This window comes from Protopterus annectens, chromosome 2.part2 (genome assembly GCF_019279795.1).
Source record: "Protopterus annectens isolate FY-2018-M chromosome 2.part2, PAN1.0, whole genome shotgun sequence".
In the NCBI taxonomy this organism is placed as follows: Eukaryota; Metazoa; Chordata; order Ceratodontiformes; family Protopteridae; genus Protopterus; species Protopterus annectens.
The window spans coordinates 741,151,656-741,170,778 of NC_056730.1; the positions used below are offsets into that span (position 1 = coordinate 741,151,656).

At 39.7% G+C, this 19,123-nt stretch overlaps 1 protein-coding gene across 1 annotated transcript in view; it reads right to left on the minus strand.

Moving 5' to 3' along the window:
• Positions 1–567: 567 nt before the first annotated feature.
• SLF1 (SMC5-SMC6 complex localization factor 1) overlaps positions 568–19,123 on the minus strand; it is a 1,376,372-nt gene continuing 1,357,816 nt past the window's right edge. Inside the window, exon 18 of the mRNA XM_044064135.1 lies at positions 568–1,065. Coding sequence (XP_043920070.1) covers positions 584–1,065 — 482 coding nt within the window. The 3' untranslated portion in view covers positions 568–583. The remainder of the gene's footprint in view (positions 1,066–19,123) is intronic.

A 19,123-nucleotide genomic window follows, 5' to 3' on the forward strand; every position in this document is an offset into this window, starting at 1 on the left:
GTTGAGAAACCAGACCTACTATAAATGTTTACAACTCTGGTCAGAAAAAGAACAGACACATTCTGAAGAAAAATGTATAAAAGATTACAAAATAAATACTGATTTTTTTTCTCAATACCAGTATATACTCTGCTTATTTTTTAAACTAATTATTATAAATATAGTAATACTTTCTTAAATAAAACAGAGTAAAATTAGTTTAGAAAAAAAAGTACAATCTCCAATTGCTTAATAACAATATTGCACTGTCTCTTTCCTTACAACAAAAGCCAGATGATGCAAACAAGTCTCGGAATCATTCCTATAATTCTAGTAAGCAAACTGCTTCCCAGTTGTTTAAACATGAGAGAGCATATATCAGACTGCTGCTGAACACGAGAATGAGTGCACATGAGGCTCACACAGTATTTAACTTAAAAGACATTTCTTCCAGTGGTTTGCAGTACTGGCTACCTGTTGACCATGCATATGATCATAGCCTGATAACTAACATTACAACATGCCACTATAAAAGTTTTTTTTTTTTTTTTTACCATTCCTGTCCTGCTTCTGTGATAACATGTTTTGGACATCTGTACAGTAATTAAAGATCAGTAATCTGAAGTACTATGGTTTCAAGTAATGCAAGCAAAACCTGTGTGTAATGCCCAGTGAATTTTTGCAGGCTTTCTTGTACCTGCTTTAATACTTCTGGAAGCCTAACGCAGGTCTCCAAGTCTGTTGCATATTGCCTTACTAGCCATTCAGTGAAACTAGTAGTTGTGTTTTTATCCCTGTCAAGGCCCATAATTTGAGGTGTATTTGAACAAAGTGCTTTACCATATATACAGACAAAGTGCAGAGGCAAACTATAAACAGAACAGTAATTCAGATATAAAATACAAAGTAAGTGAGAACCAAATTCTGTATGTTGGTTATGGAATATTTTGTCAACTCTGTCATGAAAGTCCTTCATGGTCTCATTTTGTTGGACAATGCTAAACAATTCTTCTTTCAGACGTGGAGAAGTAACATAATCTAGTGGGTATTTTCCATAACAATCCCTCTGCTGCAGCAACACCGGTCCTATAAGAACAATGGAAAACATTAAAAAAATTAATTTTCCATTAACAGCAACAGTCATGTGCTCCCCACCCCAGCACACAAAATCAAGCTCATTTAAAACTAGCAAAATCCACATAATTAATCTGTGAACTGCTTAATCAAGATGAACAACAAATCATTCTCATTAGTGAATTAAGTCTACAGTCAAGATTTACTCTTCCAAGTAAACCATATCAGAGTTCAGATGATATAACATCACTTGGTCTTGATAAATGTGCAAAAGCAGCCTTTAAAGCAGGAAAACTGCAGCACCAAGAAAACATCAGTTTGGGACAAGAATGTGATATAAAAGAACTTGAGCAAGAGGGACTGTATAAATATTTGGGAATTGATGAAGGATCAACAATAAAACATGAACAAATGCAAATAAAACTTAGTAAGGAATACTTTAGAAGACTTAAGTTAATTCTGAAAACAGCTTTGACATCTAGGAACAAAATCCAAGCTACAAGCCAATTTACTCTTCCTGTCCTAACTTACAGTTTTGGAGTGATTGACTAACCCCACAATGTGTTGGTTAGATTAGATAGGAAAACAAGAAGGATGATTCATGCTCACCAAATGATCTATAAAAATCAGTGTATAAAAAGATTGTCGCCGCAGTGGTGCAGCGGTTAGCATTGTCACCTCACAGCAAGAGATTCTCCAGTCAGATTCTCGGCTGGAGTGCCTTCTGTGTGGAGTTTGCATGTCCTCCCTCTGGTCGAGTGAACTTGAAAGACTTGCAGACAGGTGCATTAGTGTGTGCCTTCTGTGAAGGCTGGGTGCCAGGCTGGCAACCTGACACCCTAAAAATACACTGCCAATCAATAGTGGACAAGTGATCCACTGTAGTAACCCCGAACCATGAAAAAGCCAAAAGTCTCTCTAGTGTACACCAAGATTACATGTTCCCGGTTCCGAAGGAGGGATGGGCTTCCTTGAAATTTATTACATGTATAGATCTGCAATCGTGGGACTCCACACATATATGCTGACATCACAAAACCAAATGTAGTGAAAGTTTTGAAACATGAGGAGACTAAATCTAAGATAACTTCTCTGCTTAATCTAGCGGCATCAAGCAGGAATGGAAATCAAACCAGAAGTAGACACAAATCAGACAGCAACTGAATGTGCCAAAAAACAAAAGAAAGAATATAAGGTGAAGGACCAGATAAGAAGTCAAGAAATGTGGAAAATGTGTAAATATAGTTGCAAGTATAGAAAACTTCTGGAAAAATCTCATGCTGATCAGGAACAAACACAGGAATGGTTAAGGAGAAGCAAATTCAAACTAAGAGATGAAAGGTTAATATTGACGGCCCAAGACAGTGGGCTGCATACACGTTGGTTTACAAAATCCATTGAACATGTGGGATAAACAGACAAATGTAGGTTTTGTAAAATCGAATTCCAAACAGTTGCACACCTCATTGTTGGTTGTGACATACTAATGGAAGAAGGCCTGTATACTAAAAGGCATAATAATGTGGCAACATTGTTGCAATGGGGATTGTGCAAACACTATAGTACTGAAGTGGCTGAAAAACATTGGAAATGTGACCTACAAAGCATCACAGAAAATGATGTTTACATCACATGGGATCATCTATTACCATTAATTCAAAAGCTAGATGCTAGAAAATCAGATATAGTGGTCCATGAAAAAAAGACGAAAGTAGCATTGATCATTGAAATTGCCACACCCAGTGACTGCAGTGTTTTGCATAGAGAGAGACACAAAGTCATAAAATATCAGGATTTGCAGGCAGAAATGAGAGCAGTGTGGAAGAAAGATGCCCAGACAGTCCCAACAGTAGTAGGAGCAATGAGTCTTATAAAAAAGAATCGTATTTAGATATGTTACCAATACATGTAACTGTATGAATTACCGGAGGAGTCATTACTGGGCACACTGCAGATGCTGCGAAGAACACTTCTGGCCGACATCAAAGATTGAAACGATATTAATTTCATGAATCTTAATCATACTTTGACTTAGGAATGGGGTCCATTCCTGTCAAGGTATTAGAAACTCAAAAGATTTGAAGAAATTAAAAAAGAGAGATGTGAAAGAAAGATACCCAGACAGTTCCAATAGTAGTAGGAGCAATGCGTCTTATAAAAAAGATTCTACAATCGTACTTGTTACCAATACATGTAACCTCATAAGAACTGCAGGATAAGTCCTTACTGGGCACATTGCGGGTGTGGCAAAGAGCACTTCTGGCTGACATCAAAGATTGAAACAATACTAATTTCATGAACTTTAATCATACTTTGACTTTCTGAATGGAGTCCATTCCTATCATGGTATTAGAAACCCAAAAGACTTGGAGAAATGAAAAAGTGAGTTTAGGGTCCGAATGGAAGGATACGTCAGCAAGCAAAGGGAGAACAGTATTGCTGAAATTTAATTCCTCAACTCTTGTTGAGTACCTTCATAAGGTGGACCCTGTTTTTTCACAAAATCTCACCAAGACAAGACTGATACATAGACTGCATTTTATATAGCATTTATCATGGATAGAAGTAAGTTAAAAATTAAAAAAGCTAGCTGGGTGCACAAGACCCAGGATAAAAAAGTGCTCAGTCCTAGAAGGCGCTCTGGTGCCAAGAATGGAAAAAATGACAGTGTAGAATCCTCAAAATAAGGAAACATTCCGACAAGCCAGGCTCAGGGGGAGGATGCCCCCCTGCTATAGAAGGAAGTAGCACTCCACAAAAATCACAAAAATGGATAAGTTAAATAAGAGCCATAAAGACAATAGAGTGGACTTTTGAGGAAAACAAATTATGTATTGTTACTATTACGCATGAAGCTCAGAATTTCCAGACACAAGATATACAAAAAGATTGAGAGAAATTAGAGAAAAGAAAAATACTTCCACTGGAAAAACTGTCAGAAGATTCAAATAAATGTGTGTTCATTAACAAAACAGATTTGTAAAAAAAAAACAGTATACAGACCTAAAAACTTTAATCTTTTTGGAAAAAGAAGCATCTGAGGTAGTGCAAAAATATACACAAAATCTAGAGATTTTTGAAAGTTATAAAAAAGAAGTATGGACATGCGAAAGAAAAAGAGATTTAATATGGTGGAATATTTATGCAAAGTTGAAAGCCAAATTATCAATATAAAAAAGGCAGCCCCAAAAGCATTTGAATAGAAATACAGGCAATGGCATCCAAATATGGAAAATCTCACAATAAAAAAAAATCACAAACAGGGAATACAAAAAAGAAGTTGAGGTTATGGAATGCCTGTGCTTAGAAGAAAATGAGCTAAGAGAAGTGTTGCTTGATTTAATAGCGACAATTAGACATATTAAGATCAATGAAAGAAATAGACTGCAGAAAGTCAATAAAACCCAAAAAGTTATGTTTGATAAAACAAATGAACACAGTAATTAGGACTGTCCATAGAGATTCATGCGATATAACAGAAGTAAACAGAATATATTAATGTGCAGCTAAATTAATAACTGATAAAGTTCTACCACAAGAACACAGGGTAGTAAGAGAAAGGAAGGGGAGAAATCGAATACTATCATGGAAGTATCAAGCAGAGAAAACTATAAAGCAATTAAGACAAGTGTCATTGTTAGAAGAGTATAAAGAGGGAACAGATCAACAAAAATACTCAAAGACAGATGTGATAAAAACAACAAACAGTTTTATAACAGATCAGCATCTATTTTGTACTATTGCAAATAAACTAAAAATCTCAGCGCAGATGGAGAAACTTAGAAGATATGCAGATAAATATAAATGAAAATTTATTGATGACCCCAAAAAGTTCTAAAGAGAACAGGGAAACAAGACAAAAGGAATTGAAAGATCACCCAAAAAGAAGAAATAGATACATTTTGGAGAAATATCTATGAAAATCATGTGGAACATAACAAACATGCTAAATAAATAGAAGTAAAAGAAAGAATAAGAAGTTCAAATGTACAGGATATAAAATGGGATGAAGTAACAGCCAGAGAGACTGAAATAAAGTTAAGAAAATCTTTGTTCAAAGATTTAGCCATGAGTAAGAACTATTTATATGCACACCCTGAACAGACACCAGCCTGGTTAACAACAGGAAAAACAATGCTTCTACTTAAGAGTGAACCTGCAAGTTATCTTAAAAATACACACCAATAACTTGCCTTACGACGACGTACAAACTATACATCAGAATTGATGCCGACAGAGTTTATAGAAGAAAACTCAATCACGGCAACAGAACAAAAGGGTAATAAAATAAAGTGATATGGAGCAAAGAATCATGTTGCTAAATAAAGTCATACTTGAGAACTGTACAAAGGCGAAGAATCTAAGTATGGTATACACTGACTACAAAAAAGTATTTGACAGTATCCCATATTCATGGATAAAAGAGTGCTTGAAAATGTATAAGATACACCCCATACACTAACTGATTACATTACAGTGACATGAAACAGCAGCAGACCACTTTGCAATTAAACCATGATAAAGGACAAATTATTATTCCAGGGATAAAAATTCAAAGGGGGATATTCCAGGGTGACTCTCTGTCACTGCTGCTATTCTGTTTTGCCCTTAATGCATTAAGCTGTCTACTTAACAGATTAGGCCATGGCTATAATTCGGCTCTTAGAAAACAACAAAGTGTAAAGACTTATCAACTTTTTGTAGATGATGAGGGAGTCTATAAATATTTGGGAAATGATGAAGGAATAATAAAGCATGAACAAATATGAATAAAACTCAGGAATATTTTAGAAGGTTTAAATTAATACTAAAAACAGCACTGACATCTAAGAACAAAGTCCAAGCTATAAACCAATTTGCTCTTCCTGTCTTAACTTACAGCTTTGGAGTGACTGAATGGCCCCAAAATGCGTTGGACAGGTTAGATAGGAAAACAAGAAGGATGCTTCATGCTCACCAAATGATTTATAAAAATTATATATACCTATGTTCTGAAGGAGGTATGGGCCTCCTCAAAATTGATGTACAGATCTGCAATTGTGGGTCTGCACACATCTGTCGACTTCACAAGACCCAAATACAGTGAAAGTTCTTAAACACGAGGAGAAAGACTAAGATGACTTCCCTGCTTAGTTTAGCAGAGGCATATTGACGTCAAGTGGGAATAGAAATCAAATGGAAGTAGATAAAAATCAGGCAGCAACTGAATGTGCAAAAAACAAAAGAAAGAATATAAGGTGAAGGATCAGATCAGAAGGCAAGAAATGTGAAAAATGCATAAATATAGCTGCAGGTATAGAAAACTCCTGGAAGAACCACATGTTGATCAGGATCAAATGCAAGAATGGTTAAGGAGAGGCGAAGTCAAACCAAAAGATGAAATGTTAATATTGGTGGCCCAAGATAGTGGACTACGTACATGTGGTTTACAAAGTCCAGTGAACATGTAGGAGAAAGAGACAAAAAAGAAGTTATATCTTACCCTAACATTACATCTGAATTGTCGATCTTCACAGATCCTTGACTGTGCACTCAGTTCCAAGCCTTGGAACCAACTCAGACATATACTTCAGCTCGCGCCTTCCAAACTCTCGAGCTAGGCTCTACCCATAATGCTTCACTGTAAATTACCTCAGATCGAGTTTGCCTAATATAGTGGCAGACAAAAAGTAACACCTCATAAAGAGACAAGATCTGTGTCTCTATTTTGAAGCCAGTCATTGGAAATATTCGGTGAACTAAGAGTCTTCGGCTGGGGGAAGGAGGGTGGGAATGTCAAGGATTAGTGAAGATCGACAACAAAGATGTGATGGGATGGTAAGACATAACTTCTTTATCTGATGTTGTCAATCTTCATGTAATCCTTGACTGTGGGACAGAGTCCCTAGCTACCGGTATCTTGGAAGGTCTCATGAAAGAATATTCCTGAGCACCATCAAACTGAATGATGCACGTCCCCCTAGAGACCTGGTTCAATTTGTAATGAGTAATAACAGTATGAGGAGATGCCCATGTAGCTGCTGCACAAATGTTATCTAAGAAAGCTCTAGCATGAAATACTGCAGAACCACTACAGCTCAAGTTGAATGAGCTTTCACAGGATGTGGCGGTTGGAGATCCTTTGAATTATAAAGGTGGTACAATCCCCAAGTCATTCAGCTAAGATAACTTTAGTAACTGGGTTACCTAAAGAAAGTGAGGAAAAGGCAAGAAACAGCTGGTTGGATTTTCTGATATCCTTTGTTCTGTGACAGTAAAAATGTAATTGCCTGTGAACGTCTAACAAGTGTAGATAGCACACATTTTTGTTGGAGAAATTAGGGAAAAAGACTGGTAAGTGCAAGGTTTGATTGATATTAGACTCTGAAACTACCTTTGGCAAGAGGGAAGGATTAGTCCTGAGGGAAACCCTGTCCTTGTGGAATATTAAATAGGGAGGCTTGCAGGACAAAGCTTGATTTTCCGATACTCTTCTTGCCAAAGTAATAGCTAACAAAAACAAAGTTTTCCATGTCAGAAATTTTAGGTCACAAGTAGCTGAAGGTTCAAAGGGGGACAGAGTAAGGGATTGCAGGACTAAGGGTAAATCTCATGGAGCAGTGGGTTCTTTAAAAAGAGGCCTTAGCATTACGGTTCCTTTCAAAAAGGCTTTACAAAGTTTGTGTGACATATGTGAAGAACCATCCAAACCACTATGGAAGTTAGATATCGCAGCCAGATGGACCTGAATGGTAGAGGCTGAAGAGCTAGACTGAGAAAGAATGGCCAGAAAATCCAAGACTTTATCCATGGGAACTGCGTAAGGGTCAATGTCACTGTTAAGAGCCCATTTAGCAATTACTATGGTACAGTTTTCTAGTAGAAGGTTTATGATGGGCCAAAATGATTTGTCGGACTGGTGAGGTAAGGGAAGAATGCCTAGCAATCATGGGAATTGGAGGAGCCATGCCATGAGCTTGAGATGTTGGAGATTCGGTTGAACCATTCCTTTTAGATGAGGCAATAGCTCTGGAGCTGGGTACAGAATCCAAGGTTTCCAAAGTAGTTGAGGCCAAATGAAGGGAAACCAAACTTGCCAAGGCCAGAACGGGGCATTGAGAATAACTGCGTTCTCCGACCTCTTGGCTTTCTTTAGAAACTGAGATATCAGGGGAGTTGGGGGAAAGGTGTACAGGAGACCAGGGGGCCAATCGTGGAGAACAACGTCTCTGCGTGACTCCCCCGGAAGGGGGATTAGGACAAAAACTGCTGTACCTGTTGTTCAGAGGGGACGTAAACAGATCGCAACAAAGTTGGCCCCAGTGGCGAAAAATCTCTTCTGTCACAGCAGGACTGAGAGACAACTTGTGAGGCAACAGAACAGTTCTGCTCAACTTGTCTGCTATAACATTGGAACTCCCTGGAATATGTGTTGCCGACAGAAAGCGGTTGGAAGAAATTGCCCATTGCCAATCTCTGAGGGCTTCTTGACAAAGTGGATAAGATTTGGTTCCCCCTTGTTTGTTAATGTACCAGACTACTGACTTAATGTCTGTCTGACTTGCCACTGTTCCCCAGGGAAGGGTATCTTGAAATGCATGCAACGCTAAAAACACTGCCCTCATCTCTAGAACGCTGATGTGCAAACTGGCATCCAGTTGGGTTCAAGTGCCTTGGACTGTCCTTCCCAGATAATGCCCCCCCCCCTTCTTACCTGGGAAGCATCCGTGGTCACTATGGCTTGGGGCTGTGGAAGGAGAAAGGGACGGACCAAAATAATCTTGGTGGAATGGAGCCACCAAGACAGGCCTTGTTTGCAGCGATTGGTGATAAAGATGTGATACGATATTGGTTGATTCGTCAACGTCCATTGTTAGGCTAGAAGCCATTGGAGATTCCGCATGTGCTATCTGGCCAAGGGAACTAGAATTATTGAGGTTGCCATTGAGCCTAGGGCCTGTAGAACTAGTCTGGCTGAAACACTTCTGTTCTGAATATGGTTTACTTGTGAGCTAATCTTTTGGAGCCTCTCTACTGGGAGTGAAGCGACTCCTGTAACAGTGTTCAACAGAGCTCCGATAAATTTCAGCTGTTGAGTAGGTCGCAGATTTGACTTTTCGTAGTTTATTGTAATGCTTAATGAAGCGCAAAGATGTAGGGTGTAATCTCTTGCCCTTTCGAGTTGACACCTGGTGGTAGCAGTACGGAACCAGTTGTCAAGATAAGGAAAAACTTGAAATCCCAGCAGTCTGAGATGAGCTGCTACCACAGCCATGCATTTGGTAAACACCCTGGGGGCAATGGTGAGGCCAAAGATCAGTGCTCTGAAATGAAAATGATTGGCTCCCAGCCAGAAGCGCAGGAATCTTCTGGAGCGTTTGTCCTTTTTATATGGTAATACACATCCTGAAGATCTAGACAGCACATCCATTCATCTTTTTCCAAGAAAAGAAGTACTGACTGAATTGAGACCATCTGGAATTTGGTTTGCTATACTGCCTTGCTTAACTGGCTGAGATTCAAAATGGGTCTCTCCAGTCTCCTGTTTTTTGACCACTAAAAAGAATCTTGAGTAAAACCTGGATCCTCTCTGGTCTGATGGGGCTTCTTGGATTTCTCTTTTTTCGAGCAGTTTTTGAATTTCTATGCCTGCTGCTTCCCTGTGGCTGGGTAGATTGTCCAGGAGCCTTTTATATGTTTTTGTATTCAACAAAAGGGGAATGATGTAGCCTCTGGAAATGATCCCCTGCACCCACTTGTTTGATGTTATCTATTGCCAGGAAGATTGGTGCAGGGATAATCGTCCTCTGACTGCCTCAAGAAGAAGGCAATCGGGCCTCCATTTAGGAGCGCTGGTATGAGTTACCAGAGAAAGAATCCTTGGACTCCCGGTTCTGCGGGCCACGTCTATCTCTAGAACGGAGTCTTCCATTGTTACCCCTCCTCTGCCCCAGATAAAGTCCTTGCCATGGGAGTCCTGGAAAGGCCTTTGGGACTTTTTGAACCACAGCCTCCCACTTCTCTGGTTCCTAGAGTAGGGCCGTTGAGGAGTGGAGAAGCACATGCCTATGGCCGAAAGAGTCTTCCCATGCTTCTCACATCTAGCCAGTAAGTCTTTTACCTGCAGTCCAAACAGGGATGCTCCGTCAAATGAAGCATTGCCGAATGAAGTTTAAAATGGCTCCGCAACGTCACACAAGCACATCCAGGCGTGTCTCCTAATGGCTATGCCTGAACCCACAGCTTGTGCCGTCCCTTCGGCTGCGTGGACAATTAGCCTCATGGATGAGTTGGAAATTGATTTGAGGGGGCATAGCTAAGAGGTACCCTTGTCTCGAACCCCTCTGGCTACCGCTTCTGTAAGAGAATCTGACAGCTCTTTAATCAGATCTCTCTGCAACCTGGTAAAGAGCAACATGTAGTTCAAAGACCTGAGAGAGAAGGTCAATGAAGCGTAAATGCACTTCCCAAACCTATCCATAGTCACAGACTCCTTGTTAGTAGGATGGATGTCAGACTTTCCTCAGTAAGTTCCTTTTTTGTGGCTACTGCCATCACCATGGCGTCTACAGGGATAACTTTAGCTCACTGCTGCTTCTCCTTAGGGTCAGAAAGGATCCAGTCAGGCCTCTTGGGGATAGGCTTAATGGAGTCAGGAATTTTCCAGGCCCGCTAAGTGATCAGTTTAATAAGTTGGTCAGCAGGTGGAGAGATCCAAGAGGTAAAGGTCTGGGCATGAAAAGCCTCCAGGTATACTGATTAATCCAAGGAAGGCTGGAGGGAAGTCCAGCAAACCCTCTTGTTTCAGGATTTCCAAGCGGTCTCCGAAGGAATCATAAGGGGGTGATCTTGGGGAACTTTCCCCTTCATCGAAATCGGTATCCTCATTGAAGGATTTTTCCAGGGAGTCTAAGTGCTTGCTTATGTACTTTTTCTTCAAAGATACTTCCTTGGTGGGGGGGGGGGTTCCAGGGAAGTATCTGAAGAGGAAACCACCAAGGTTGATCTCTCCTCAGGCTTTTGTGCCCCTTGTCTCAGGGATGGGGCTGGAGGAAGCTCTGGTCGAGGGGATACAGATATTTGGTCCAATAGGGATGGCAATGACTGGGAGTCCACAATGGACAAGGCCTTCATCATGATTCGGAAGGCTGCCCCCCCCCCCACTCACCTCGTAGAGGGATGGGAGCCCTGAACCGAAACAGACTCCTTTGGAACTGTGGTCCCACCCCACACCAAGGATGCTGCCTCTGAAGCAGAAACCTGGGTCGAGCCAATGAACGCCAAAGCACCAAGGGGCATGGAAGGCTCTGAAAGAATGGAAGTCGAACCCTGCCCCTCGGAACAAGCAACAAAGCCTCAACCCCTGGAGGTCTCTGGTTCCGACAAACCGGAGGAAGTCAAGAAAATTCTCAGTTCTGAAGAAGAGACTCTAACCAGAACTGAAACAGTTGGAGCTGGGCAGGTCGGTGCTCGGGGTTCCAAAGACTTAACTGGAGTTGGAGGAGGAAGGTGCGGCAGTGTTGAAGGACAGGTCCCAGAGCAGAGTTGGCTGGAAACCGAAGATGGAGGTAATCCCTTCGCCATCAGGAGCTGGTCCACTAGCCTCATGATGTCCGATTCTGACGGACTCTCAGTGGATTGAATGGATGATGCCGAAGGAGACCTAGGCAGTCTGGGCTCCAGGAACAGGGTAGGTGGTTGGTCCACAAATGGATCAACCGAAGGGAAATGTGTAGTTCTTGGTAAAGTCTTCAAAGTAGCCTGCTTCGGTACTGACAAAACCTCTGGTACTGAAGCTGCAGGTGTCTGTTCAGAGGCAATGTTTGGTACCGAATCACACTTGCCTATTGATGCCATGAAAACTGTTGACACAGTAGCCTGTTTAGACAATTTGGTAGGCGGTTCTGAGGAACTTCTTGGCACTGAATGAGAACATTTCTTAGAAGAGGAGGAAGAGGAGGATGATGAGCTGGCTTCAGTTTTCAGAACCGATATGGCCTCTTCAAAGTCTCCTTTCAGCAGACCTTTCAAAATCAACTTTTTCTCCACTCAAAGTCCTGGCAGAAAAACCATGACAGATGGAGCAATCCTCTTGCAGGCTGACAGTGCTTAAACAATAAACGCATCAGACATGCCCATCTGAACTGGGCATCTTCCTCTCACACTTTTGGCACCTCTTGAAGCCGGGTCTATATTAGTATAGTGAAAGTTTAGCTTGTCAAACACCAAAATGTCGACAGCTAAACAGCAAAAGCTTAAAACTGCGAATGGCCCCTTCCGTGAATTTTTTCATAGGGAAAAAAATTGCTTGGCCGTTATTGGGAATTTGCCCTTTTTCCCAATGTAGAGCAATCTCGGAGTTGGTATATTTAGTTAGGGGGTGTGTGGGGGATGAAGCCCCCCAGTTAATTACGGTTTAAAAGTTTGTTTTAGTGTCCAACGGCCAAGTTTTTCCCTATGAAAAACTTCATGGAAGCGGCCGTTCACAGTTTTAAGCTTTCGCTGTTTAGCTGTCTATGTTTGGGTGTTCGACAAGCTAAGCAATAAATTTTATAACATAGACCTTTGAAGCCAGAGGTGCCCTTGGAAAATTTATCAACCATGCCATATAAAATGAGGCATTGTGCTGATAGTGCTCTCGCGCACACACACACACAAAGAGGGGAAAAGGAAAGAAAGATTTTACATATATATATATATATATATATATATATATATATATATATATATATTCTTTTTTTTTAAATGCATTACTTAACAAGAAGAGAAAGGTATCGACAATGGTAAACATAATTAACTAAAAGGTAGAGAATACAGAAAATAGTACCAATGATGGTACATAAGGAACTTACCAAAGATAGAGGGATGGGAAGGGACACAGATCACTTACAGTAACTAATTGCCAAAGCTTGAGACAGGTTGGATGCATCTGACATACTAAGCAGCAAATGAGATCTGAGGCAATTCGCAGAGGAGCATTAAGGGTAGAGCCTAGCTCGAGTTTTGAAGGCACGAGATGAAGTATCTGGCCAAGTCGGTTCCGAAGCTCGGAACAGAGCCCACAGTCAAGGTACGTGAAGAGTGACAACATCAGATTATAGGTTTTGTACAACAGAAATGGAAATAGTTGCACACATTGTTGCTGGTTATGACGTACTAATGGAAGAAGAACTGTATACTGAAAGGTGTAATAATGTGGCAAGACTGTTGCGCAGGAGATTCCACAAACATGGTACTGAAGTAGCTGAAAAACACTGAAAACATGAGCCAAAAAGCATCATAGAAAATGAAGAAGTCTACACCATATGGGATCATCCATTACTAACAGTTCAAAAGACAGATGCGAGAAAACCGGATATAGTGGTCCATGCAAAGAAGACACCCAGTGACTACAGTGTCATGCGTACAGAAAGTCACAAAGTCATAAAACATCAAGATTTGTAGGCAGAAACGAGAGCAATGTGGACGATGGACAGTTCTAACAGTAGTAGTAGCAATGGGTCTTACAAAAAAGAATCTACTATCATACTTAGATATGTTACCAATGCATGCAACTCCATACGAATTGCAGGAGGAGTCACTGCTGTGCACATTGTGGGTGCTGCAAAGAGCACTTCTGGCTGACAACAAAGATTGAAACAATACTAATTTCATGAACTTTAATCATACTTTGACTTAAAAGTTGAGTCCATTCCCTTCATAGTATTAAAAACCTAAAAGATTTAGGGAAATTAAATCTAGGAAATTTCTTTTTTTTTAATATAAAATGCAAGAAAAACTTTAATTGATAGAACTATTTTACAAAATTAGACCTGGGAATAAAGTTGACATTCTAGATCAGTCTACAAGTTTATTTATTGTGTAAATAATGAGCAGTAAAATAAAACTGGTTTCAAAAGCACAGTAGTATGTCATTTAAATAAGGGTTCAATCACTTTTACTGACTGACACCTTCTTGAGAGCCCCTTCACTGTGTTCCACTCTCCATTTTATCCCAGCTGTCAACCCAGCCAGTCTCTTGAGTACTATAAACATTGAGGGGAAACAGGTCCATATACAGATGTAGCAGACTTCTCCACACAGGGATCACATTTTTTATTTTTAATCACAACAGTGCAATGTTGGGTTGGTGTTTATGAACACTAGGTGATGCAGGGTAACACTGTCCCCTCATACCTCTCAACTTCTTGAAGTAAAAAAAAAATCTGGACAAAGCCACAAATCATTGGGGGGGGCAAAATACCAAAAATGGGTAACATTTTTAAATATTGCTCTTACAAACTTAGAAAGTTCAGAAATAAGTATAAGTGAGTTAAACCACCACGGTCCAGCCAAATAAATGTCCAGAAGATATGTAAAACAGCAAACAGTTTATTGGAAAACGGTTAGCGCTTTCGCGTGGTTACTGCTTCATCAGACCAAAGCTGTTTTACATATCTTATGGACATTTATTTGGCTGGACAGTGGTGGTTTGACTCACTTATACTTATTTCTGGATTTGCTGCTTTGTTTTGAGAGTCTCATTTAGCAGTTGGGATAGCTTATATATATTTTTTTCAAACTTAGAAAGTTGACAGAATGACAGGTTTTGCATTAGCATGAATTTTCTGAAGGGTATGAAGTCTCAAACTCAAATGTGTGGCATTATTTTCTCACTTTAGTCTTTAATCATTTGCTAGTGATTTGCCAGAAAAACACAGTTTTATGAAAAATGTGAGCAAAAATCTGTACAGCTGAGAGATGTGTGTCCCCTACATGGGAGAGTGCAGGGGTGTTTGCCCCCTGTAAACACACATTTTGTAAAATCTGCACCAACTGTTCATAGTTTCAATAAACTTAAATGTGGTTATCTTGATGTACTAACAAAATGGTTTTTCAATGATATAAACTCAAATTGTGCTCAACAAGGTTTGCTAAATTAATGGTGCACACTAAAAATAAATGACACAGATTTAACTATTTGTTAACTTGAAATTCAAGTTAGCTCAATTTGTCCGTTTTAAATTCTCTGTTGTGGGTAATATTGCATTAGCAACTGACATCATTATTAAGTTAACAATATATGCACAGATGCATACACAATTTGTACCACAAAAACACATGCATCAGTGGCTCTGCAGATAGACACACCTCTGATGCCAGTAAGAACGGAAGGATCTCCAGACACGAGATGTCTGTACTCATATTCTGTAATGCAGCATGGAGGTGCTATTTAAGTCCCATCAGCCTTAGCTAGTGGCAGTGGATGTTTAATCATCTGTGGTACTTACTGAAAAGAAAAGAGTAGTGGTATTTCTGCAGTGTCTGGGTCGAATCATCCCTAAACAATCATAAGTACCACATCAGGTCTTCGTGAAAATATTCCATGAGGCTAGAGGTACTAACTTAGTCAATAAAAACATTAAAATACACACACACACACACACACACACACACACACACACACACACACACACACACATGTACAGCTACGTTACTTAACTTTGTATCACCAAAAACAAAAAATGTATTCATGAAAATAGAAATATGCTCAAGCTACAGAACAAAGTGAAGTTTCTGTATTATCAAACATTCAGAAAAAAGTCTGAACTGTGACTCACAAAGCTTAATGAATTTGCAGTGAATGTCTAATGCACTTCTCACTGTGGTGGTTTCAAACTACTTGACAGACCAAAAGCAGGAATGTGACAGAGGCAGAAGCAAGGCTGCGTACAGCATGTGCTGTCGCCAGAAGACCTTGATGAATGCGAGTACAAGGAGATCTCCTCCCACAGGAAAGTGAAATAATCAGCCACTGCCTTTTCTTCACAAAAGCCCCATAAAACTACACATCTGTCAGTGAATTGCCATTTCCCATTCACAAGTGAAGCTTGATATAACATTGGCTTTTGCATCATTTAGACCTACTGAACTGAGGCCAGGTATTGGCACAGTGTGTTAGAAACATGGCTCTGTAGATAAATAAAACACCTGGGGGACTATAAGAGAAGCTTAGTAAACACACACTGCTGAACTGTGCTAGAACAGAGATTTTATTGATTATCAGATAGAGGAGACATGGCAGTTTTTAAGTAGCCTTTAGGGGGCAGAAGAAGACTACAGATAGGATTACAAGAAATGTGTATCTAAGATCAAAAAAGTTGTTTAATATTCCAAAGCCATTTTTTTAGTCCTGGAGCATTTTAAATCCAGTCCTTTGTGGGAAAACATGTGTAGCTATTACAGGGTGCATTGCTTTTTTTCCTTGAGACTATGTTATCACACAAAGCCACACATCATGCCAAGAACTAAGGGAACATCTAATACAGCCATAACAATGTGCAACAAGGGCAAAATAAGGTTAAAATTGAGATGTCAGTACGATTAGCTACTAAACTTCTGCAAATATTATAACAAAACATCAGCAAATTCCTGCAACAGTAACAAATATAAGCCTGGTTAATATACCAAACAAATAAAAGCTTAAGTTCCCGTTTATTATCTGAAAAACAGAGTTAATGGAATAAAATCCTACCAAATAAAATAACCTTTGCAATTACCCACACTATTAAAAAAGTGGATAAAATATAAAGTAATCTGCCCACCTGCATAGCTGAGACGGTTGAAGCCCTGATTTTAACCCTGACAACTTGTGTTTGATTACTGCATTACACAGTGGAGAGGATGGGAATGAGCAGCCACTGTTGGCTTCCTCAGCTTGAGGGATGGAGGCGACTATGCTTCACATACCTTTTAAGTGCCCCTCATTTTCTGGGGTGTCCCTGATTTTGACTCAGATTTTAGCTCTGTCCCTCTTAATCCCCCCTAAAACTCGTGATTCTTGGAGAAAAGGTAGTGAACGATACTTGATATACAATGGCAATAATTAAAGCTACACACTACTTTTTCTTCAAAAAAAGTATGTTAATTCACATTCTCTTGTTCTCTCAATGTCTGATGCTAATAATACTAATATTTTAAAAGTGTCCCTTATTATTTATGGATTTGTGATTCTGTTAACATTTGTCCCTGATTCATTGAGATCTGCGTACTGTGTGGGTGCAAATAGAGGGAGCACTACATTATGTACACGAAGCATGAGCCTGCCATCACATGTAGTCCAGATTCACTTTACACACAGCAGCCCAAGGAAGAGTGTTGTGTTTGTTTGTAGGCATGTATGCTTCCCTGAAGTAGGCAGCACTGCAGATCTCAAGAGAACTGGCTTCAACCTTTGAAGGTGGTGGGAGGGGTTGCTTTACTGGTCATGAAGTTGGCTTTCTCCCTATAACATGACCCTCAAAAGAGGAAGGAAGAATGAGATGTAGGACTCTTGCCTAGCCTAAAAATGCCTGAGCCTTGCCTTTGAAGGACTGAATGGGCCAACTGGGTGAAAGCACAAGAGTGGGTGGGGGATATAAGATAATCACAGTTTGAATTTACAACAACACAAAAAAGAATATATATATATATATATATACATTACACATACACATATATATATATACATACACACACATACGCACACACAAACACACACACACACACACATATATATATATATATATATATATATATATATATACATACACACACACACACACACACATATATATATACATATAGATATATATATATATATATATATATATACATATACACACGGCAGTTGAAACAGTGTGTTTACTTTGTTTATTAACCATTTTCTTACAATAGTTAGCTGGAAAGGTTAAGCTATTCAGCAGGATTTTATTCCAGTTATATTTCTTTGCCTTTATGTTGCCTTCTCCTACCAGATAACCCAACTGGCCCATTCATTACCCTGCATCAGCCAGAGCTGATCTGGAAAATATGCGAGAGACTGCCATATTATGGACTAGTGGATTCTGAGTTCCACCTTCTGAGGCTGGTTCTACCCTCACTTTCAGTCTCTGGACCACTGAGATTAATGTCTCCACCCCTCTGTGATGATGAGTCAGTCTTGGGGGCTCTACCTTTCAGGGGAGTGCAACAGAACACCTCTTATGCAATCTCACCCGTATCCTGATCTAGACTGCAATTTTGCTGTGCCCTCTGCTACCTACTGGCAATGTCAGGTACACTCCTCCCTGGCACACAACCCTCATCCCTCCACCCAAAAGAGATAAGTGGACTCGGCCCCTTCATTCCTCTACCCTATCCACTTGTTGGTTCCACCAGTATCAGAGCCACTGACTGAACACAGATTACATGGTTTGAAGGCATGGCTCCTTCTCTGCATGCCACAGAGAAACTAACTCTGTTTTCCAGATAACAAATGGAGAAAATAAGCATGGATTTTTCCAGTGTGTATATATGTGAGATATATATATATATATATATATATATACATACATACATATAAACACTTCTACACATACACACACACATTTTGGAAATAACAATCATAACTGCTGAACAAGTACCATCAAAGTACAAAATCATTACTGGCATATATACAAATGATATAACAACAAAAACCGACACCTGTGTCCAACCCATAAGCAGCATAAGTTAATTGCTAAAGGCTGGCCAAGACTAAAGGCACAAAGATTAGTACTTTATATTACCCTGCATCTCTCAAGCACTTGCATTTGTCTTGGAAATTAAGTGAGATTTTAATGCTGTCTTAAAGGTTATCAGATTCTCAGCTTGTCAAATTCTGTTAGGAATACAGCACCCTTTCTGTGGGGGCAATCTTAAAAGATGATCACACTACCCAAAGAAACTTCGTGCTTACAAGGGTATATGGATTGTTCACTAGCATGAAGCAAGTTATGCAGAGGTGGGCAGTAAACATTATTCAGAAGTTTGAAGTGTTAAGGAAAAGTATAATCCTTGCTGTTATTGGTAGCTATTTTGCCTTTTTAATGGTGACACAGTAATGCTCACAAAAGCTGACTAGATAAGTGCAGCAAATTATCTTTTCAGTGGTTTGTAACAGTGTCATCTTTTTTTGAAATGACTGCAAAGGCAGTAAGGGTAAGCCAATTTCAAGTCTGTGTAAATGTACATTACTGGCTATAGTCTGTCTAGCCTCTGTGGCAAGACTTGTTCTACAGAGATGCCTAAATATCTCTGATGAATGGCTGTT